This window comes from Lacerta agilis, chromosome 2 (assembly GCF_009819535.1).
Source record: "Lacerta agilis isolate rLacAgi1 chromosome 2, rLacAgi1.pri, whole genome shotgun sequence".
In the NCBI taxonomy this organism is placed as follows: Eukaryota; Metazoa; Chordata; class Lepidosauria; order Squamata; family Lacertidae; genus Lacerta; species Lacerta agilis.
The window spans coordinates 84,583,720-84,607,313 of NC_046313.1; the positions used below are offsets into that span (position 1 = coordinate 84,583,720).

A 23,594-nucleotide genomic window follows, 5' to 3' on the forward strand; every position below is an offset into this window, starting at 1 on the left:
ATACCACCCATGCAGCACCCATGGGAAAAGAATGAGAAACCAGCTTCAGGGAGAGTAGACATGTATATGGGTCCAGGAAGTCAATCAGCTGGGTGTAAATTAGAGAGGATCACAAGTACTTAACAAGTGGAGAGGAAGATCAATGGATAAGGAAGAACTGGCGGCCATTTGGGCAAAGATGTGAAAATGGAGAAGGCTATGGACAACTGTACTTTCCTCTTTCGTATAGGCATTAATGTGGAAGAACTGGCAGTGGGGGAGCAATAGCATATGATGAACATGACTTAACTTTTAATTCTTGCCAAACATATTTTGGCAATTAACACTTTTGTTGAGTTGAGGGTCAAAAATAACTGCAGGCGTGTGATCAGTCAGTGAGAGGAGTTGCTTTTAAAACAAAACAAAACAAGAACAAAAAACCAGTCAAATGATCATGTCTGGAAACTAAGAGGAGTGAGAGTAAGGCCAACAAGTTAGCAACTTGCAGATATTGTTGAGTTTATGCTATTTATTATTGTACAGCTTACCATAAGCAGGGCAATGATCTGAGTCCAACCAATGACTCACAGATATATGAAAACATAGCAGCTGTGTTCCTTTTTGTGCCTGCCACTATGAACTGCCCCGGGTTGGGGGCAGGAAAGCGGGCTGATGGCCTGTCAAATAGGATGCATTCGACATAGCAAAGGAATGCTAGAAAGTAACAGAAAGGAAAGTCTGTTGTTCAAAGGTCAGCAAGACAAATCTCTGGCACTGGCTTTCAGGAAAAGTTGAAGGTAGCTGAATTTGTTACAAGGAGCACCATTTTTAAAAACATGCACACATACCACATTCTGTCCTCTGCTCAGATGATTAAGTGTTTACAGTGAATAATCAATATATTTCTTGTTAGAACAAGGCAGATCATAGGAGTGAGAGGAAGCTACACACAAAACACTCCATCAAAAGGCAAACAGGCAAAACAAGTGAGACGAGCAACAAAATGTTGTAGTCAGGAGTGTTCCTGTACAGTGGTGCCTCGGGTTACATATGCTTCAGGTTACATACGCTTCAGGTTACAAACTCCGCTAACCCAGAAATAACGCTTCAGGTTAAGAACTTTGCTTCAGGATAAGAACAGAAATCGTGCTCTGGTGGCACAGTGGCAGCGGGAGGTCCCATTAGCTAAAGTGATGCTTCAGGTTAAGAACAGTTTCAGGTTAAGAACGGACCTCTGGAACGAATTAAGTACGTAACCAGAGGTACCACTGTATCTGTTAAGGGTTCAACCTGGCTCATGACTCATGCGCCAGACCTCTGTACCAAAAGGGAAGAGCGAGAGTGCAGAAACTGCCCTTTAACACAAGAGAGTGCCATCCATGCAGTCATCATTGGGAGCCAGTGTGGTGTAGTGGTTAATAGTGGTAGACTTGCAATCTGGTGAACCAGATTCACGTCTCCGCTCCTCCACATGCAGCTGCTGGGTGACCTTGGGCTAGTCACACTTCTTTGAAGTCTCTCAGCCCCACTCACCTCACAGAGTGTTTGTTGTGGGGGAGGAAGGGGAGGAAGAATGTTAGCTGCTTTGAGACTCCTTCGGGTAGTGATAAAGCGGGATATCAGATCCAAACTCCTCCTCTTCCTCCTCTTCCTCCTCCTCCTCCTCCTCCTCCTCCTCTTCTTCTTCTTCTTCTTCTTCTTCTTCTTCTTCTTCTTCTTCTTTTTCTTCTTCATACTACTGCTGTGTGTTAAATGCAGAGCTATGGGGGTTGCACACGTGGCACTCTCCCTTCTAGTAGGGATAGACAAGCCTGTCAATATTGGTTTATCTCTGTTTCTCATGTTTCCAACCTTAAATCCAGTTCTCCATATTTCCATATCTGTTTGCAATTTTAAACCCTCATGAAAATTCACCAGCAGATTTATCCTAATCCACACATTCTTGCAAAGCATTTTCATCTAACATGTTGCATTTTAATGCTATTTTCACTTATGTGCATTTTTATGCACATTTTACCCTAGTGAATGCATCTTTTATAAACATTACTGACTGGAGAACTCCATTGCAAAATTCAGAGAAGAGTAGATTATGATTTGCATATTGTTTGGGGAACAGTGAGTTCGGGAGATTTTCCCTTTATATGTGAACTGGAACACAATTTCTCCCCATTCCTATCTTCTAGTGTTAAAAAAGCCACTAACTAGAGCAGACAAGTGGTGAATTGGTGGAAGCAGCTGGAAGAGGGGCAGAGGAGTAGGAGTGGGATAAGTGGACACCATGTGTTATGTGTTGAACCTTGATTGCTGGTTCAGACTTCATGCAGGTTATATATACAAATTAAATAACAGGGTTATATAGATCTGTTCTGCAAAGTTTCTGGTAGTCCAAGGGAAGTGAAAGAAGGAAGAGTTTTGTTTGCACTTAAGTGAACAGTGCACAGTTAATTCCCTGTAAGAATACAACATGCAGGATGTGGGCAGCTACCTCCTGACTAATTACTTTCTTGACTGACATGGTGAGACAAAACTGTACCTGTTGCCTTGGCTTTGTGATTGGCACATGGTCTTTGCCTGGGCCAGCTCCAGGTTGGCATGGGTCTTCAGGGTGGACAGCTCTGGCTCCTCTTGCCCTCCCATCCTCTCTCCTATGTCTGCTACTGGTGGAAAGGCAAGCAGGGCGTGACATCCCCACCCACAGTGGACAAGGAGAGGAAACTCTAGTAACAAAACCAGTGCCATGGGTGGAGGAAGCAGAAGCTGTGGCATGGCTAGCAAGGTGAGGAGAGTGGCAGGGAGGTGGTGCAAGGTTGTTGGCAGCTGCCCTGCAATGCTGCCTGGTGCTACCAGGCTTAGCATCTGCTGTATCATAGGAACATAAGAGGAGCAGGCCAGTGACTCATCTTTTCCAGCATCCTCCTCTCAAGGTGGCCAATCAGATGCCTATGTGAAGCCCACAAAGAGGACCTGAGCACAACAGTGGAGGTAGAACATAGTCACCAGAGTCAGAAGCTATAGATAGCCTCATCCTCCATGAGTTTGTCTAATCCTCTTCTGAAGCCATCCGTGTTGGTGGCAATCATTGCTTCCTTTTGGAGCGAGTTCCATAGTTTGATTATGAAAAGGGTTGTCCTGAATCTTTCAGCGTTCATATTCAATGGATGCTCCCGAGAGGGATAAAAACCTTTCTCTAACCACTTTCTCCACACCCTGCATAATTTTATCCACTTCTATCATTGCCGCATACTCCCTTAAGAAATGCGCTGCAAATGTAGCAATTTGGAGAATGTGCATTTGAGTGTCCTATGAGATGCCCCTCTGCTTTTTCCTTACATTTTGTTTTCTGCAAGCGAGACAGTTAGAAACCTGCTCAAGATTAACTTTGATAGCTGTGGACTATGAACAAATGTTGTAATGGAGGCTGAATATGCCTCCTGGGTCTGCTAATGCCCACCCTGCTGTATGTCCGTACAGTTAAATAGGAAGATGTGTAATGCATTTGGCTGTCTTAAGCATCCCGGACAGCAGAATGTAACAAGAACAAAATTGCCTTGCTAATAAGGCCTTAAATCCAAAGGAGGCTAAGGAACCTGGGTATTCAGTGTGTCTTTCAGTTTGTGATGGATTGTGAATTGCACATTTATTGTAAGTAAGCCCCTGCCTTTCTCCTGGTCTGCATAATCGGCCATAATAAATTATCGGGGAGCCACAAGTCCCCATTCCTAAATTGCATTCACGCTTGTGCAGTTGGTCAACGTCTCTGTCCATTGCTGTGAATAATTGAGCACGGTGACACACACTGGAACTTTGCTAATAGTTAAAATGAATTTTGAATTAAATCAAGTAATGGAAGAAACAAGGAAACGGCCTGTAAATCATGTCCAGATCCCAAGGCGTTTGAACCTTTGCTGCTGCCTGTTTGGAAGTTTTTACAAACAGCCCTTGACATATATTGCTTTTGTGGAGTTCCCCAGCATGAACCCCCTCCATCCCTTCGAAATAAAGAGCAGCACTTGAGACCTGTACTCTGAGTTGCTGGCGGGAGATTCTGCACAAAGATCTTGGCAGCACTGTGAAGGCACAATTTATTATTCCTCCTGCACCAGTGCTAGGACTCAAGCCCGCAACCTCAGGTATTGACTTCCTCTGTTGCTGTTGCACTGATGCTCCCGTCTCAGCCCACATATGGTGCAGTCAGAATCCATCTCTAGTGTAGGTGGGGAATGGAGCTGGACTATTCCTGTCCTTCAGTGCATCATATGTCACACAGTTGGTCCAGAGGAGAGGTTCCGAGTATAGGATCAGCAGCCCATCATTATGTGTGCCACTGAAACAAATTGAAAGGAATGTGTTCCTAGACTTTTCAAATATCCTTTGAAAAAACCAGAGAGGGTTAATCTTTTCATTATGGCACTCATTTCTTTGCCACACTTTATCACTCCATCACTAAACCTTTCAAGCAATGGTATTTACTTAGCTGGATTTTCTAGCTCACTTTTTCCCAAGGGCTTGGGAAATCAATTGCACTAAAATCAGATTTTATTCTTTTTTTAAAAAAAGAGGGAGAGCTATAGAAATACCAAATTACAATTTCAGAATCATATCTCAGGGTGGAAGAGCACACTGTGTGAATATACATTTAACGAAAGTACAATGGCTGCTTTTCGAGAGGCAGCTTCAAGAGGTGGATTTGGGATGGAGAAGCAGTTTGTGTGTGTGTGTGTGTGTGTGTGTGTGTGTAGTGTACGTGCAGCTTTCCAGACCTCACAAATTTTACCTAACTCAACTGGGAATGGACCCTCGCTCATTAAATTGCTACCAGTTGATGCACATTTATATGAGCCTCTTCTGCTGCCAATACAACTATATCACTCTATTCAGTGATGTACTTTGGATATATATGATCCCTGTTAGCTGTTTTCTAGTAGCTGCCTTACAGCTGTAATCTGCTGGGCTTGAGCAAGCAGTCAAGTTTATGGTTTAAATGTACCTCTCCACCCAAAATATGAATGAAAAACGATGGAGCTAATATAAGAGAATTGTGAGCCAGCTTTCAGACTTAGCGGGAGATCTGTGTGCAGGTGGGCCTTCTAATGGGCTCTGCTGAGCACTTCGTTATGCAGAGCCATCACCCCGGTTTGCTATAAATAATTTTTCCCTATTGCTTTTACCATTTCAAAATTAATTTTCTTGTAAAGCCAAACTGCCTTATCTTGAGGTGAGGAGCAGTGTAAAGAGAAAGTCGGAGCTGTGAAAGAAGGTAGTTGGGGAAATTGCTAAGGTTCATGGGTACTGGGCTGACTCACTTGTTTCAGCAGTCCTATTTTTATAAGCTTTATTTCCCCTGCGCCTTTAATGTACCTTTCAACTAATACTGCCCTATGGAGGAACTTCCTTCCCAGTACAGCTGTAACAAGTACAACAGAAATTCAGAATCCAGGAACTCTAGTCACCACTGCTTTTATACTATGAATCGTGGAACCTTGTTCCCAGTGGGATATTAAGTAAATCCACCAGGTTAGATTAAGCATGGGGCTCCTGTTTAAATCAGATAACCCCAAATCAATAGCGTAATTCATTCTGTTCATATCAAGCATTAAAAAAATTGCTTTCCTGGTTGCGAATTTTTTATTACTGACTTGCAGAAAACTAATGTCCCTGGCTATAGAAGGACTGCTAGGGAAAACTTACAAGTAATGCTGGATGGAAGAGTTAGTCATCGTCTTCTTCTTTGGTGATGACTCATAGCCAAGTAAGATTGTCTTCCATAAACACGGTTTTAACAGTGAGTCCAAAAGTGACAGTGGAGGCCAATTCTGGATCCACACATCCTTCCACAGTGAGGACATAGGTTTCTGGGCAGGAGTTGGTCACAGTGAGGGTTTGCCAAATGTGCCTTCATCTTGGCATGTTTCTCCCTTTTGTCCTGAGTTTGAGTGTCTTCAAAGTCCATGACACCTTTCGTAAAGGCTGTTCTCCAGTTGGAGCACTCACAGGCCAGCGTTTCCCAATTGTTGGTGTTTATACTATTTTTTTAAGATTTGCCTTGAGAGAGTCTTGAAACCTCTTTTGTTGACCACCAGCATTACGCTTTCCATTTTTAAGTTCAGAATAGAATAGCTTGTTTTTGCAGAATTTTTGCCAGAACAAAAAGTAAAACAAAGGTGGTGACATATATGAAATTAAACATATTAGAAATGTGGAATCCTGGCAAGCATTGAACTATAGCATCCCTACATTCTTACAGATCCAGCTCACAATACAAATAAATGAGTTAACTGGCAATATTCAATTCATTTTGGTACTAATAACTTTCTTTGTCCTGCTATCACTGGTCTTCAGACTGGCCCTGTTGTCAAAGCGATGAGATAAGTTAACATTTTAGAGTAACATAAAGATGAATCTTTGCCAAAATATATTTCTGTGTCACCTTCTCTCTCAAAATTAAAAGACCTATCTCTTTAGCGCCATAAATTATTTGCCTCTGTACCCATAACCTCACTTAAACTAAACATCCATAGAACTAGCCTTTTGCAATAGGCATTTTCTTTTGTACACCAATGCCCCAGGCTTCAGAGAAGGATGGGTCACAGGAGTGAATTACTTTGCTGACCCTCCTGGGATTTCTGCTGGTTCTTATCTAACCCAATTGTAAACGGAATCTTTCTTAGACTTTGTGCGGGGATAAGAAAAAAGAAATTAATGGTGTCCCTTTAGATCAAGATGCAATCCCTTGCCTTTATTTGGTAGACAACTTGCAAGCAAAGGAGCACAAGTTCAAAAGAAAACAAGAGTCATTGCTGTAATCTTTCTCTTTTTAAAAGATGTGGATTCTGTTGGGTATGTGACTTTAGCTGTGAGGACAAAAGTCTGAGAGGAGCTTTCCTAAAGTGCAGGTAGTTAGGAGAGGCTTCAAGATCTTCCATGAATCAGTGGAAGATTAAATACAGATTAACCAGTTTAAATGCAGGCAATACCATCTTCACAATTGCGTACAAGGAAGGATGTCAACCAGCATGCCTCCTGCCATCATTACTGCTCTGTGATGGAAGTAGTTGGCTCCGGAAAAAAATTGCATATTGTAGGTTCCTTAGCTATACAGTGGTACCTTGGTTTAAGAACAGCTTAGTTTATGAACAATTTGGATTAAGAATGCTGCAAACCCGGAAGTAGGTGTAAACTTTGCCTTGGAAGCAGAACATGTTCCACTTCCTGTTGAGTGTAAATTGAGTCCCCCACTGCTATGGGAAAGCACGTCTTGGTTTAAGAATGGACTTCCAGAACGGATTAAGTTCGTAAACCAAGGTACCACTGTACAGGAGAGGCGCCATCTTTTGAATCAGGCATTCTCTGTTCATTACTACTTCCAGTTTAGCTTTGGCAGAAATTAGGAACATAGGAAGATGCTTTATGCTGAGGCTGCCCAATGGTGCATCTAGCTGCATACTGCCTATTACCCTTTGGAGAGCTCCAGAGAGTCTATTCCAGCCCTACCTGGAAATGCTGAGGACTGAACTTAGGACCTTCTGCCTGCAAAGCTATGGTCTCTTCCTTTCAGGATGGGCCCAGATAGACTGAACCTACCCACTACTTTCCCAGGATAGGCCTGGACCAAAAGTCCAACTAGAACAGCATCCCATTTTCCACAGTGGCCAACCAGAAGCTTCTGGGCAGCCCATAAATAATGTCCCTCAGTTTGTTACACCTCCTAGGAGGTTTAACATCGTCCTCTTTCAATGCTCCTCCCGATGGAAACATGCAGATGGGGACAGATATACCCCTGTTTTAAGTCATTTGAATACTGTCTTCTCTTGTATATTATTTATCACAAAGCTCAATGACTAAGCTCTTTAGTGACGAAACGTCTGATTACCGGAACAACGTCCAAGCACTGAACCACTGGTATATCACAAGTGGACTCTTTATTACTGCGTCTGCAATTGTTCAAGATAAAATCTATTTTGGAAGGAGAAGAAATGAGCACTGAACCACTGATGTAATATATTACAAGTGAACTCTTTATTTGCTGTGTTTGCAATTGTTTAAGATAAAACCTACTTTGGAAAGAAGCTACTTTTGCCAAGCAAATGATAGACAGCAGTACACTGCTTAAGAACTTGGAAGGTCCAAGTCTAATAGCAGCTGATATATGTACACTATCATGGTGGTTCAGACTGTAGCAGAGTGCTAATTTTAGGGGCAGGGGGTTTCAGAGTGTTGGGCAGTCCTGTCTAGAAAAGCTCAAGATGTATAACGGGAGGTACAAGCTTCTGACTCCTCCCAGGGGGAGGAATAGCAATGACTTTTCCCCATCCATCACCACCACCTAATCAGTACAGTATGTGCATCTGTTTCCTGCTTCTTGTGTTGATTGAATTCTCAAATTAAGAAATAATAATTAAGTGAACAAGCCGTATCTTGCTTGTTCTAAAGCTCTTCCATTTCTCCAGAGACCTTGGCAGTTAAACGATGTTTGCAGAGGTACATGTATCTCATTGTAGGCTAGCTTTTTGTACCAGTGTGGTGTAGTGGTTAAGAGCAGTAGACTCGTAATCTGGTGAACTAGGTTCACGTCTCCACTCCTCCACATGCAGCTGCTGGGTGACCTTGGGCTAGTCACACTTCTCTGAAGTCTCTCAGCCCCACTCACCTCACAGAGTGTTTGTTGTAGGGGAGGAAGGGAAATGAGATTGTTAGCCACTTTGAGACTCCTTTGGGTAGTGATAAAGTGGGATATCAAATCCAAACTCCTCCTCCTCCTCCTCTTCTTCTTCTTCTTCTTCCTCTTACCTTTGTAAATGGTGCCTTAAACCAGTCTGAAGCATTGATTTGCAATACTGGAGGAATCAACTTGACTCACATTTGCTGAATTGTTACAGGATTCCTTCCTGTGCCCCCAAACACGAGAAACCTCTTAAGATTATTACTCATTTGCATTCATGAGATTTATGCAACATTTCCATTTGAGTGGAAGGTCTTCTGATCTTTCTCCCTTTACTTGTGACACTGGGGCAGTTCTGGCTGGGTCAGGTGATAAACTTGATCTCATGTCTTGATAACCTTGTCAATGACTTTGTCAACTGAGAGCAGCAAGCATTAAATCAGGCCTGCAAAACTTGAGACCCACCAAGCTGAACACAACACACCAGCTTTCCCTTTTGTGGCGTGCAGGCGCTTAACAACCTCCATAGCTTGTATAGTCCCAGGTGTGGTGCCAAACGAGTTGATTATGACACACATGATAGGTCTGCAAGTTGCATATGCCTGCCATTTAAAAAGAGAGTCAATGTCATTTTGTGGTGAGAGTGTTAGACTCTCAGAGTTCAAATCTCCATGAAACTCATTGAGTAAAGTTGTGTTAGTCACTTACTCTCAGCCTAAACTACCATATAGGGTTTCTGAGATGAAAAAGCAGGGAACTGTATGCCACCCTGATTTCCTTTGGGGAAGGGTGGAATAAACAGAGCCTCTTCTGCAGTGGCTTCCTATTTGTGGAATGCTCTCCCCAGGCATGCTTGCCTGGTGTCTTCATTACATATCTTCAGACGCTAAGTGAAAACAGTCTTATTCTCCAAGGCCTTTGGTTAACTAAACAATCTATGACTTTTTAAACTGGGGGGTGGGGGTGGGGTTTATTGGTTTGTTTGTTTGTTTGTTATACACAAAAGGCAGTGTATTTTTTTAATACTGTAAACCACCTTGGCTGAAGGGCAGTATATAAATTTAATAAACAAAAATAATGTAGTAAATAATAATTGCAACTAGTAACAGGGAAATGGAACTTGCCATGAAGAAGTAATCATGAGTCATTAAATCCAATTTATTTCATAAAATGGTTTTGGCATGTATTATACATACACGGTCTAAAATAGCTTAATCCTGTTTTCTGTGGGGGGTTTTGGTAAATAAACCATGCATTAGCCCTCAGAAACTTTACTTTCCTCCTCCGGAAATGTGTGTATATATGGGCCTCAAAGCAACAGAGTGAGTAGTTGGTTAACCAGGAGGAATTCACAACTGACACCAGATGAGTAGACATTTGCAACATTGGCTTAAGATAAAATAGAGAAGAAATTCAAACTTTCTATTTAAAATGTGCATAAGGGATAGTGCTGAATACCTACATGTGTTTATTGACACAAACTTCTTTCATTTCTCCTGCCAGTCCCACTTTCGAAGATCCAAAGAAGGTCACTGTCCCTGCCTTGGAAAGGTTTGTGTTGTTAAATGGTGGGATTTGGGACTATGATAATAAAAATCAAGCCGACATCAGCACCTGGTATGGTGGGGCAAATGCTGGGGTGATTGATGCTAGGATTATTTTATTGTTAATCATTTTGTCAAGTTGCAAGGGTTCAGCACTCAGAGGAGAAGGACAGGCCTGGCACAGCTGCAATGACTGCCATCCATCACCCTCGGTGCCACTGGGTCCCAGCAAAGCTACGCTGGCTGTGAAGCTATACAGGGGGCCAGAGGCATTTTGGGGAAAGAAGCTGGTGGCCACTATATGCTGTACCTGGCACCTAAAAGCAAGTTGTGCCAACACTGCTGCATCCCCAAAGCACCCCCTTGCAAGACTGGCACAACTTTTCTTGTTTTTAAAAACCTAGTGCTAAGAGAAAGACTGGGCTGGGAGGCTACAGCAGTCTCTTCCTGTTACTGGCCATCCCTACCAACCAGTAAAATCACAACTTTTGCTCAAATAATTATTGATCTGACAGCTTCCATTTTCCTTTTTGGTCGTTTCTTTGCTGCTTTCCCACATGGAAACAAGATAAAGCTGCAATAACCACAGAACAGAGCTAGTGTTAGCATACCATTAAACCGCCCCCCTCAAATGTATTTACGTTTCTTTTGTCACCGTTTGGAAGCACCCAGGGTGATCATCTGACTAACTTAATGTTACCAGATTTTTTTCAATGAATCCGGGGACACTTTTCAACTTCAGTAGGAATGATAGAATTTTGTATGGGGACTGATTTGTAAATCCGGGGACTGTCCCGGGGAAATGGTTGCATCTTGGTAACCTTAGACTAACTGATTTCCTGCCTTCGTATCTCATTGCCCAGTTTTTTGTCCAACTTATGGTGAATTCACATTTTGAGCAAGTTAGCCAATGGCTAACTTGCTCAGAGTTCCTGTTGTTGAGTGATAGGCTGATATGATAGGGGGCAATAATCCATGATGGCTTCCTGAATCAGGAAGTGGGAAACTATCACTATGTGGATGTCATAACTTGTGAGCTAATCCCTTGTTAATTGCTCACTATCAGAGAGATTTTTAAGCTTGTAGATTCTCATAGTTCTATGTGATGATTATTGGCTGGGGATTTTTTTTTGGGGGGGGCAGTTATACCAACCAGGATACGCTTATAAGCAAACTGCCAACAAGGATGCCAAGTTATTGGGCTCATTTCCTCAACTAAACTGTACCTGGCTGCTTTGGCAGCTTTACAGTTTATCGTTAGGACACATCTTAAATTCTCAGCTTGTCGGAAGCATGCTAATTTCATTTAGGCTATGCTAATTCCACCCCTGTAGCCATTTCACTTTACCTGGTAAAGGGTGAGGCTGCTTGAGATTCTGCAGAAGAGTAATCCTCAATGACAGAATGGGAGTGAGAGTGTCTTTTTCCTGTGATGCAGTAACCGTTTTACGCTGGGGCATGTCTGTAAAACACCAGAGGCAATTAAAGCATCATTTGAAGGTACAAAAGGATTGAATGAGAGACCACGTAGTGTGGCAGCTGCCATGTTGCACTTAGACTGGGAAGACCCACATTCAAGTCCCCGATCAGGCATGAACTTTAGTTGGGCCTGTCACTGTCTCTCTACAGGCTTTGGAATATACCTTTAAAAAAACAAAACCCAGAACCTAAAGCTCTACCTGTCCCATCTTAGTATAATCTGCTTTGCTTTTTTCCCCCTAGTTAAAACTCTGGTGGGTAGAACATTATATGTCACCCTGTGCTCATTGGAGGCAACCAAAATTAAAATGTAGCACATAAACAGTGGCGGATCTTGGGGTCTCAAATTTCAGCAGTGCCCTGTTCAACACCAAAATTCAGCGTCCTTCTCCCTCTCGTACTCTATTCTTAAGTATAGTTGTGGCTTCCCCAGCAGTGCCCCTGAGGCGCACGGTGCAACTGAACCAGTCACACTCCTCTAAATCCATCTCCGATATAAATAAAATTGATGCAGAGAGTCTAAAAGGCCACTTCCCATTACTAGGACATGTGTTTGGTGCTGAATGTACCCATCTGGCCATGTTTAAAAACTAGAGGATGCTGGATTTGGCCTGATATGCAAAGCAATTATGATGCTCTAAACCAGAAATGGGAACCTTGCAGCCTCCCAAAAGCTGTTGGACTCCAGCTACCTTCAGCCACAACTAATATGGCCAACGGTCAGGCCTGAGGAATTTGGTCGAAAAATATCTGGAGGCAGGTTTCCTGTGCTTCCTTTGGAGGAAGCAAGCTTAATATCAGAGCACGTTCTCTGTATATATGAGGGCACACATTCAATCCCTGACATTTCCAGTTAAAAGATCTCAGCCTGAGAAACGCTGCCTGTGATCTTGTGGACTTGCCACCAGAACTGATGTTGGTGGTTTAAATAAACATTAGAGTTTGATTCAGCATAGATTAGCTCATTATATTCTCTTAAATCTGCCAAGGCTGCACTCCCCACTCATTTACTTGGGAGTAAGTCCCATTGATTGCAATGGGACTTACTTCAGAGTAGACACGGTTAGGATGTGAGATATTCTAGAATAAGAGCATAAGAGTCACAGGTTAATGTATGGAGCCAAGCCTAAATCTGCAGAATCAATTCTGAATTGGATGTCTTACTAGAATTATTTAAAGACTTACGTACCACATCGTAGCAAAAACCATATTATGCATCCTTAATAAATTATGCAAATTAAATTTACATATATATACTTTGCATAATGTATTCTGCTTTCAAGACAGGTTTTCTTTTATTTTCTTTACAAGACGGCTGTCAGAGTGCAAACAGGAAAGAATAATATGAAGACTATAGAGTAGAGAAGTTGGAGGCGGGGGGGAGGGAAACTGCAGAATAGTGCAGCTATGGGCTTCAGGGCATTATTATTTTACTTGCTTGTTAACAGAAATCCAACCCACTAAGGTTCCATTGTTTTAACCTTCACCAATCATTGCTTGCACATTTCTGTTATTTCTCTGCCAGGAACTTACTTTGAAAAAGATCAGTTCGATTGGTTGTAGTCAGCTAGTCCAACTCAGAGTAGACCCACTGAAAATTTTGCACCTATAATGCTTCAGCTGTATGGTGTGAATGTGACCTTAGTTGTGTCCATTAACTTCAATGTGTCTACTCTTGAGTAGGACTAGTATTGCATACCACCCAATATTCTCAAGATGCCAAATTATGTACTATATTCCATACCTGAATGAAGTGTTGGCAGACATGATAAATATGCAGGATTCTGGTTTGTTATGCTGCTGCAAAAGGTTTTTGGCTAAAAACACACTGGGTCTGCTGTATGAATGCTCTTTTATCAGTTTCTTACAATTAACACAGCTGCATTAGAACAGAACCTTTGCACAGTGATGGGATGATCATACAGTGAGGCACATGTGAATTCAGAACATGCTGCCAGATTGATATATTGCCTTGAAATAGAATCCAGAGTTCACAAGCTTATCATGAATGTTGCAACATGACGCTTAACACCTAACACTACCTGCAAGATGATTAGGGTTCCGATTTTGTGTGGTTTTGAGTTGGCCTTATGATACAACTCACACTGCAAACTTGTCTCTTTCTTTTCCCCTATATATAGTTTTTATAGTGAGCCTTTGCCTCTGGAAGAGCCCGTTCACGAGCAGCAGAAAGAGACGGAGAAGTCAAAACGTGGAAAGAAAAAATCAAAGAAATAGCATACTGAGACTGGAAAGATTTTTTGTTGTTGATGACATTGTGTATATAGATATATATAGTATCACACACACTTAATATACCCATACAGATGCAGCTAACTATATTTTATTCATTACGAAGAAAGAGCCCACAATGGACAGCCTTGGTTTCTTTCATTCCACACAGAAGGTTGCCTTTCTAAAACATAAGGAAATCACTTCTCCAAACAGGCAGTGAGAGTTCTAGTAGCAATCATTTGCATCAAATGTCTGGTTTCCCGGTGTACCAAAGTCCCAACACTTTAAAATGGAAGCAAAGTCAGAGTGGTATCATCAAAATTTGGAATATATGACAAAAGGGCAGGATAACAGGTTCCTCAGGATGAGAAGGGAATGGAGAAGATGAGCCAAAACCAGGAAAGTGAGATATCAATTTTAATGTTAGCTAGCAGTGAATTTACCTTCTTAGTTTTCCATTTACATGTGAGGAAGAAGAAACTACAATAGCGTTGACTTGGCCCAGCTGAAATTTAGAGTCCGGTATTCATTTTCACAAGAGGATACCAGTGTTAGTATCCTCCCTCACATGCTATTATTCTATGTGCCATGATGGTCCCTCTCCTCCCCCAAAAGCATTCATACATGAGCTCCCCTCCACTACCTTCCCTGTCAGAGCCTAAAATGTTACAATTTAGGGGAAAATATTATCACTCAATTCTCCTCTGAATGTTCCACATGCATGTGGCTCTCGGATAGCGAATGAGAATAAGCTGTGCCAATTTCACATTAGACCAAGCTCAGGTGAGCCACACTGCTTCATTCGAGAAACTACAGAAGGATTCCTGTGGAAACACAACAGCATGGAGTATAATTGTCATATGTCTGTAAACTTCTTAATTGCCTATAACCTCTTTCCTGCATTATATTAAAAGTAACATGTTTATCAAGTGGTTGGAAGCATCTTTGAGAAGCCGGAGCTTTTGAAAACCCTTGAGAGTCATGAGTGAGACTAGGTCAGGTGCCTTTCAGCATGGAGCTGCAATCATAGAATTATAGAGTTGGAAGGGACCCAAAATGGTGAACTAGTCCAGCCCCAGAAATGCATTAATCACACCTGAAGAATCCCTGAAAGATGGCCATCCAGCCTTTGTTTAAAAACCTCCAATGAAGGAGCGACCACCACCTTCTGATGCAGTCTGTTCCACTGTCAAACAACTCCTACCACCAGAAAGTTCTTCCTAATCTTGGAATCGTATTAGCTACACCAGACCTCCAATAACTGGTAGTAGTTCTCCAAACTGAGTGAATAAGCAGTAAAATGGCAAATGCAATTCAATGAAAACCAGTGTAAAGTGATGCATGTTCGATCCAAAAAAAATATCTTAATTTCACATCACATTCATGGGGTCTGCACTAGAGGGAACAGACCAGGAGTGAGGCCTTGGGGTCATAGTAGATCACTCAATGAAGATGTTGATGTAGTTCCTGGCTGCCATGAAAAAGTAACATTACAGGCTAGGGGTCTTTAGGAAAGGAATTGAAAATAGTACTGTGTACAGTTCTGATAACCTATGAAGAAAGGTTGCAGTGGTTGAGACTTTTTAGTTTAGAGAAAAGGTGAGTAAGAGGTGACATGGTAGAAGTTTATTAAATTTTGCATGGCGTGAAAAAAGTGGATAGAGAAATGTTTTCTCCCTCATAACACTAGAACTCATGGATATCCAATGAAGCTGAATGTTTGAAGATGTAGGACACTTAAAAGACTGCTTCACACAGTGCGTAGTCAGAAACTGGAACTCGTTCTCCCAGGAGGCAGTGATGGCCACCAACATTGAGGGCTTTAAAAAGGATTAGACAAATTTATGGAAGAGAGGGCTATCAAAGGCTATGTCAGGGACTGGGCAGAGCAGGAATGGTGGAGACCGCCTTCCCATGGAGCAGCTGACTGACACTAGAAAGCATTCCAGACCCTCCCACAACCTGGCAAGCTTTAAAAGTAGGAGAGAAAAGGGCTCAGAAGCAAAAGGCCCTCAGTGCCACCCATAGAATAGATGATGAATGAGGAAGTAGGAGAGAAGGGGGGTGGAGATTTACTCGGGGCAATGCCATTATTCCAAGAGGCTGCATTCCCAAGCGTCTCTCTGTAAATATTGAATAAAAACAGATGGTAAGGACTTTTCCTTGTCTTTGCCTTTCCTGGCACCCTGCTGTAGGGGTTGGTTTCTCTGAGGCAACTAGCTATGATGACTTCAAAGTTGGAGGCAACAATGCTCCCAAATACTAGTTGCTGGAAACCACGGGAGAGGAGAGTGCTCATGTTCTGCTTCCAGGTTTCCCACAGGCATCTGGTTGACCACTGTGAGAACAGGGTGCTGTACTAGATGGGCCCTTGGCCTTATCCAGCAAGTACATACACAGAAGGCCAACTGTGACTATAAAACCTCTTCTGTGTTAAATGTACATACAATTTCTTCTCTACACCCTGTCTCACATAAAAAAACACTACCACATGACACAAATACCACCCCAGATGCTTTCACATAAGCCTTATGTGAAAATGCCCTTAAAATCCACAGAAGGCATATATTGGCTTATCCAAATCCTCAAAGAGAAGAAAGTGAAAGGTCAGCTTCTCAGCCTGTGGAGACCTAATGTACCGGTATTTGCTGGAGGTTGGTCTAAGAATCAGCACTAACGCATTAGGAAAACCAATCTGTTACCAAGTCAAAATGTTCTTTAAAGTAGAGTGAGTCATGACCTCATATCGACAATTTATTGATTTTTAGGACCATTGAAGTTCCAGATCTAACAGTGAACTTACTGAGTATAAATTTCTTGCCCCTAAGGTCCCAGGTTAAAACAATAGAATATTGGATGATGGAAACAGAGGATAAAAACAGAGGAAACTGTTCCAATCATAAAACAAAACCAAAATGGAACTGTATAAGTTCCATATTGTAATCGTTTTGATATATATTCAGAAAGAAGGGTTGCAATCCTTTTAAAAGATTTGTTTATTCAAAAATTTAACAAAAGTAATGGGAGGAAACAAATGAAGCATAATATAGAGGAAAATAAATACAATATAAATAATAATAGTAACAAAAAAATTCAGCAATTCACATTATGGATACAAGGGTGTATCCATCAGTACATGCATTGTAAGTTAAATTTATTAGTTAACACAAGCCCTCCAGTTATCCAGTAGGTGTTCTCATGAAATTAAGATGTAGCCAGGGCAGTGAGACCATTGTATAATAGACAGTGGGTGTTTATCCTTCCAGGCTCAAAGTCTTTTAGCCAGTGCTTTTGTTTCTTTCTAAAAAGATGTTTAGGGGTACTCTCATTTTGGCTCAAGGAAATCACTATTTTATAGTTCAAATTGGGAAAATTAAAGTAAATGGACAAAAGTACAAAGATTCACAAAATGCTTAGGGGTATGTGTACCCCTGCATATCCCCAGAAAAAAGCACTGCTTTTAGCAACCATAAAGGCTCTCAAAGTCCACTTTGGTTGTAAGTACCCAAGAACATAAGACGAGCCTGCTGGATGAGGCCAATGACCCATCTAGTCCAGCATCCTATTGTCACAGTGGCCAAAGAGTTATCTTGCTGTTAATCCCCATACTACAGGAATATAATGTAAAAGTGCATAAACATGTGTAAATATCGAGGATTTCACCAATACAAAATTTATGCAGAAAACAACTTCATACTGGACAAGCTGACATCATATGCCAAGCTGCAGTCCTAAACTTAGTTACCTTGGAGTAAACGCCACTCAACTCTATGGGACTTACATGGGACTTATATAAGGTTTCATATGTCTATGTGCATTTTTTTAAACTGTAAGCAGGTTCTACAATCAAGATGATGGTTCTCACAATCAAAATGTCTGCAAAATCATCATACAGCAAAATTACATCTCTACCATAGTTATAATATACTGCTTTTATGTATACATTTTTGTGATATGTATAGGATAATTTACTGAGATTGTGAAACCAAGTTCTAATATCCCTCTGCCAAGGCTGGGAATTTGTGTATGTTTTGTAGATTTTTTGTTTTTGGTTCACCACCTTTCAATAAAGTGGGCAAGTGTTGGATGTAATAGCTTTGTAACGAAGTGTCCCCCAGAGGCTGCAATAAATTAATATGGGTTTGAAAATTGCCATAGTCAAAGTGACATTTTATTAGGCTTGCTGCCTGTCTTTCCCGTGCAGACTCATTCCCATTATCTAGAAGACACTGCATGAATTTGACATAAATCATGTCATATGAATTCTGTACAAGAAGAACATTAGCAAGAAGACTAGATGGCAATGGTTTTATTGCATCCTATGGGGATAAGTGTTGTTCTTTTGCTCTCACTTCCTTTCTCTTAAGAGCCTGTCACTATTGAATCCAAAAAATTATATGCAGCAAACTACAAAGACACACTTGGTTCTAGTCTAAGAACTGTCCTGCTGGATTAGACCAAGCATCAGTCTAGACTGGCTCGCTGCCTATAACTGTGGCCATCTGGATGCTCCAGGGAAGCTTTGCATCAGCTGTGTCAAATTCTGTGTCTCCAAACCTCCCAAAATATAACATAAAAACTGTGGAAATGGCTCTGGCTGAGAAATATGAGTGCCTGACCTGTGCATTACATAACTCAGGAACAGACAGGTCCCATCAATCTTCGCTATGTTCACATCAAATAGACCTTTGTATGTGTACATTTGTTCGGCTTGTAAGTTGCTCGTTTTACTGATCAGTCTGAATGGCTTGTATTGGTTATCTGTTATTAGGATGTTGATGATTTACCACCTTTGGTGGGCTGGAAAGTGACCAGGCAATGTGCTTCAATCTCTCTCTCACAAACAATATTGCAAAAGATTCTAGGATGCACTCAAATGGGATGGGGAGCTGTCCATGGTAGAAAGTAAGTACTGTACATGAAAGGGTAAAGGTCTCTTGATGCTTCTGGCTATCTGTCACCCCTTGAACTGTGTGGCCCTAGGCAATGCCTCACCTGCCTGTCTGGTTGAACTGCCCTGGCTAAGAAAGGCAATCAAAATGCCTGATTTTAAAAAATAAAAAACTTGCTTTAAAACAGCTGAAATTGAACAGAAAGACCTTCGGAAGCAGGAATCAAGAGGGAACCATTAAAAATGTCCACGTGCCAATGTGCTGGTGGGAAAACACATCATCCATGACCATGGCATGCTACATCACCTCTCCCAAACAGGGACACCTGCAATCTGTGCTACCTGGTAATCTGCTCCTTGTAAACGGGACCTAATTCCGGCAGGGAGAATGTAACTTACCGCCTCAGCAGCTCAAATCCATCTGGTTCCTGTCCTGGCCATATGTTCTCTACAAAGAGAAGATTAATTTATCTTGAAAAATCTTTGGTGTATAACTAATTTTAGCTGCCACTTACGATAACAGGGCCAGAATCTCAAATGTGCTTACTAAGTCTCTGTAAGTGGGACCTGCAACAGAAATGTTGTGTTGTGGAGGCCATTGGTTGAAAGTGCTAGCCAGCCATGCCTTCCTCCAAGAGACTCCATTCTACCCCTGCCCTGTCCAAATAATCAGTCAGCATTCCGTACCCGCTAAGTACAGGTATGTCTTTTGTGAAATGCTTGGGTTTGACTGAATAAACTCTCACTAAGCTGTTGTGGTGGGCTCCCCCTCCCTAGTGTTTCCCTCCCCCAAAAATATTGGTATTGGTGCCGATACCTCCTTTTTTGGGTGTGGATTGTGCTGCCTTGTCTACATAAAGATGCACATTCTCAAGGAATTGGTTCCCCATTCCTATAAAGGAGAGTGTACTAAAGTAACTGGGAGATGTTGACAGTGTGGAAGTGAGGGTTTATTCAGTCAACCATGAACCCAAGCATTTCACAAAAGACATGGGCATGATTTAGGCAGATGTTTCATATCCTCCTCCTGCATTTGTTTATTCACTGCCCAACAGTATTTCAGCAAGCCTACTCAGAGCTATAATTTAGTTATTGATTGTATATTGATTATAACTAGCTGGCTGCCTATTAACTAACAAACCATTTTTAAGGTCCTGCTACTTACATATGCAGCACTGGACAACTCTGGACTAGTTTACCTGAAATGTTGTCTTACCCTCCATTGTCTGTAAGGACATTAAGATCAACAAATGGAATCCAGTTAGTTTTGCTGCTGCCTGATGATTATCATCAGCTTGTGGCAACACAGGAGCAGGATTTTTTTACTGGTGGAACCAGTGTGGTGGAATACATTCCCTGCTGAAATAGGAGAGGCCACACCAGTATTGGCATTCTGCCGTCACTTGAAGACAACCATTCCCCAAATCTACTGACTTTAAGTTGCCTATTGTATTTAAACTCACAATTATCTGACATTTAACAAAGAACAAACTCATGGTTCAGGAAACAGGTGAATTGGCTGCATGTATAACCAATGTCTCCTGAAGAAGTGTAGGGTAGTAGGACCTGGGAGACCTGGGTTAAAAAACTCAGCCATAACATTCAATGGGTGACCCTTGGCCAGTCACCATCTCTTAGTGTTATTGGAAGGATATAACACAGATAGGAGAAGCACCTATGCCACCTTCACAAAAGGTGGGATACAGTTGCAGTAAATAAAGAAAATAGTAGATGAATAAACAGGCAACATAAAGAGTGAAGAGGAAACAAATGTTTGCAGGGATGGTGCATATCAGTGAACATGTTGTGAGCTTGTGGATAACTGTGGCTCCCCCATCTTGTCTCCAGCATGTATCCCTGTTTGTTTACAGAAACACACATCCAAATCATTCTTTATGGAGTTCTCGGTGGAAAACACCATACACAGACCACAGCAGAGATACTTGTTGTGAATCTGTGCAAATCAGGTGTGGGGAACCTTTTGGCCTTCCAGCTGTTACTGAACTACGACTCCCACCTGCTCCTTCAAACATGGTCAATGGTCAGGGATGATGAGAGGTGTAGTTTAGCAACATCTGGAGGTCCATGCCTAATGAAAACCATGGAAATGTGAAGTTTCACCATTGGAATTAAACCCCCCCCTCTTATTCCTGCCCCCTCAGGCAGAATTTTGAAGCAGGCAAATTCAGGTGTTACATATCAAATGTATTTCAGTCTCAGAATGTCTCCATGAGTTTTGAATGTATGTATCTCATTGTTTTTTTCAATGCTGCAGTACATCTGGAACACATCTGCAATGCAAAGCCCCACATGCAAACCCAATCAAAAACATGACGGGTCTAGCAGGACAAGAAGGCTTTGTGCTTTGGGGCATCTATTGTGAACTTGTGCCTTGGAGACGTCAGACCAAAGCTTTTTATTTGTGCATGTTAAAAAGGAAAGGAAAAGCAAGTGCTGTGGTTCAAGGGCAATAATGCCCAAATGATGGATGATCCATATGAAGCTGGAGACATTAACCCAATAGAAAAAGATGTGGTGAACAATGACTCCTCATCTGTGTATGTAGAATTGTGCGACCACAAGGTAAGGAAGAAAGTAAAAAGATTTACTGATTGCAATAAGATTGGACTGAGACCGGGGTGGGGGAGGGGGGAATACAAAAACGCCATACAGATTTACTAGCTATAATAAGGCTGGGAAAAATTAATAGTGGACAGTTTAAAAAAGATGCATTAATCACAAACACATGGTTCCTGTAGCAGCTGTGGAGGAAGCTATCTATTTGGATTTATAGATTAGAATGTCATCCTGAAAGGCAGCCGAGTCACAGCTGCTGCCTCTGCTAGTGCATCGCTGCTCCTAGATGTCTCAGCCAGGAGCCAGACTGATCACAAAGGCTCAGGGCATGGCTGGCCCACACAGACATTGTAGGCAGGGATCCCACAGCCTATTTGTCTCATTTGTCATTTAGGGCCAGTTCCCATGGTCCCATTTATGGCAAATGCAACAAGGTCTGCAACCAACTGGCTTGCGACCTTGCTGACTCGTGAAATATTACCTTCTTGATGTCTGAGTCCTCTTCTCCATTGGAAACGAAGCTCAAGGAAGTGTTACTCTCTTTCCTTCCTGGGCTACCACTTCTTGTTTTTTCACTAGTGTGCATGCATAAGTTTTCATAATGCAAGCTTGCATGTTAATGCCACCTTCCCTAACCTACAGCTCTCCACACATTTTGGATGGCAACTCTCAGTGTCACTGACCATTGTCCATGGAGCTTCGTGTTGAATTAACTGTCTGCATTAGTAGTCTAGCACACATGTGCATGGCTGAGAATAAATGGGCATGGCTGAGAGGTCTGTCCCTTTAATGATAGATGCATGGAGGTTGCTGGTGCCATTTTGCCAGCTGCTCTCCCGGCCACTCCAACCAGCCATTAATGTTTATGATAATGATGCACATAATAAATTCAGATCTGTGGTGGAAATCCAATAGGTTGATTCAGGTCAGGTCAATAATTATGAAAGGTGTTCAGCAGCAGTAATGAACAGTCATATATATATATTTGTCACATTAAAATCCTGTTGTTTTTCTTCCTCAAGACAAAAAAACAACAACACATTTCCGTTGGTTCTTCCAACATGCCTAGTAATGGGGAGTTCCCAGTCTGTGGCAACTGAATCAATCAAGGATGCATTCATACTAGGTGTCTGAGTTGGAACCAAATATGGAGAGCTGCTTATCCACCACCATTTTCCTGTTCCTATCTGCTTCTCATCTGCAGCTCTGATGGAGTTTGAATTTTGAATATGTAAGGTGAGAACGTTAAAAAGGTAAAAAAAAGTAAAGGACCCCTGACCGTTAAGTCCAGTCGCAGACAACTCTGGGTTTGCGGTGCTCATCTTGCTTTCAAGCTGAGGGACCAGCATTTGTCCGCGGACAGTTTTCCCAGGTCATGTGGCCAGCATGACGAAGCTGCTTCTGGTGCAATGGAACACTGAAACCAGAGCAGCACACGGAAACACCGTTTACCTTCTGGCCACAGCGGTACCTATTTATCTACTTGCACTTTTTGGCGTGCTTTTGAACTGCTAAGTTGGCAGGAGCTGGGACCGAGCAACAGGAGCAAATCCCATCGTGGGGATTTGAACCGCTGACCTTCTGATTGGCAAGCCCAAGAGGCTCAGTGGCTTAGACCACAGCGTCACCTGTGTCCCTAAGGTGAGAACATTTGGATTCCTTAAATAAACAAACAAACAAACAAACAAACAAATAAATAAATAAATAAATTATACCCCGCCCATCTGGCTGGGTTTCCCCAGCCTCTCTGGGCGGCTTCCAACAGAACACCAAAATGCAATAATCTATTAAACATTAAAAGCCTCCCTAAACAGGGCTGCCTTCAGATGTCTTCTAAACGTCTGGTAGTTGTTTTTCTCTTTGACATCTGGTGGGAAGGCGTTCCACAGGGTGGGTGCCACTACCAAGAAGGCCCTCTGCCTGGTTCCCTGTAACTTGGCTTCTTGTAGTGAGGGAACCACCAGAAGGCCCTTCGGCACTGGACCTCATTGTCCAGGCAGAATGATGGGGGTGGAGACGCTCCTTCAGGTATACTGGACCGAGGGCATTTAGGGCTTTAAAGGTCAGCACCAACACTTTGACTTGTGCTCGGAAATGTACTGGGAGCCAATGTAGATCTTTCAAACATTCAGGTTCAACTTATTTATTTATTTATTTTAAAAACATTTATATTGTCAGGTCTGCGTTAGGGTTGCTTACGAGTAATCAGGCATGAGTCTAAACTGTCTTT

At 42.1% G+C, this 23,594-nt stretch overlaps 1 protein-coding gene across 1 annotated transcript in view; it reads left to right on the forward strand.

The window, feature by feature from the left end:
* Window positions 1-14,039, forward strand: part of C2H3orf20 (chromosome 2 C3orf20 homolog) — a 49,814-nt gene extending 35,775 nt beyond the window's left edge. The window contains exons 15-16 of the mRNA XM_033141104.1: window positions 10,142-10,189; window positions 13,803-14,039. Of these exons, the coding sequence (XP_032996995.1) occupies window positions 10,142-10,189; window positions 13,803-13,899 (145 nt within the window). The 3' untranslated portion in view covers window positions 13,900-14,039. The remainder of the gene's footprint in view (window positions 1-10,141; window positions 10,190-13,802) is intronic.
* Window positions 14,040-23,594: the final 9,555 nt, after the last annotated feature.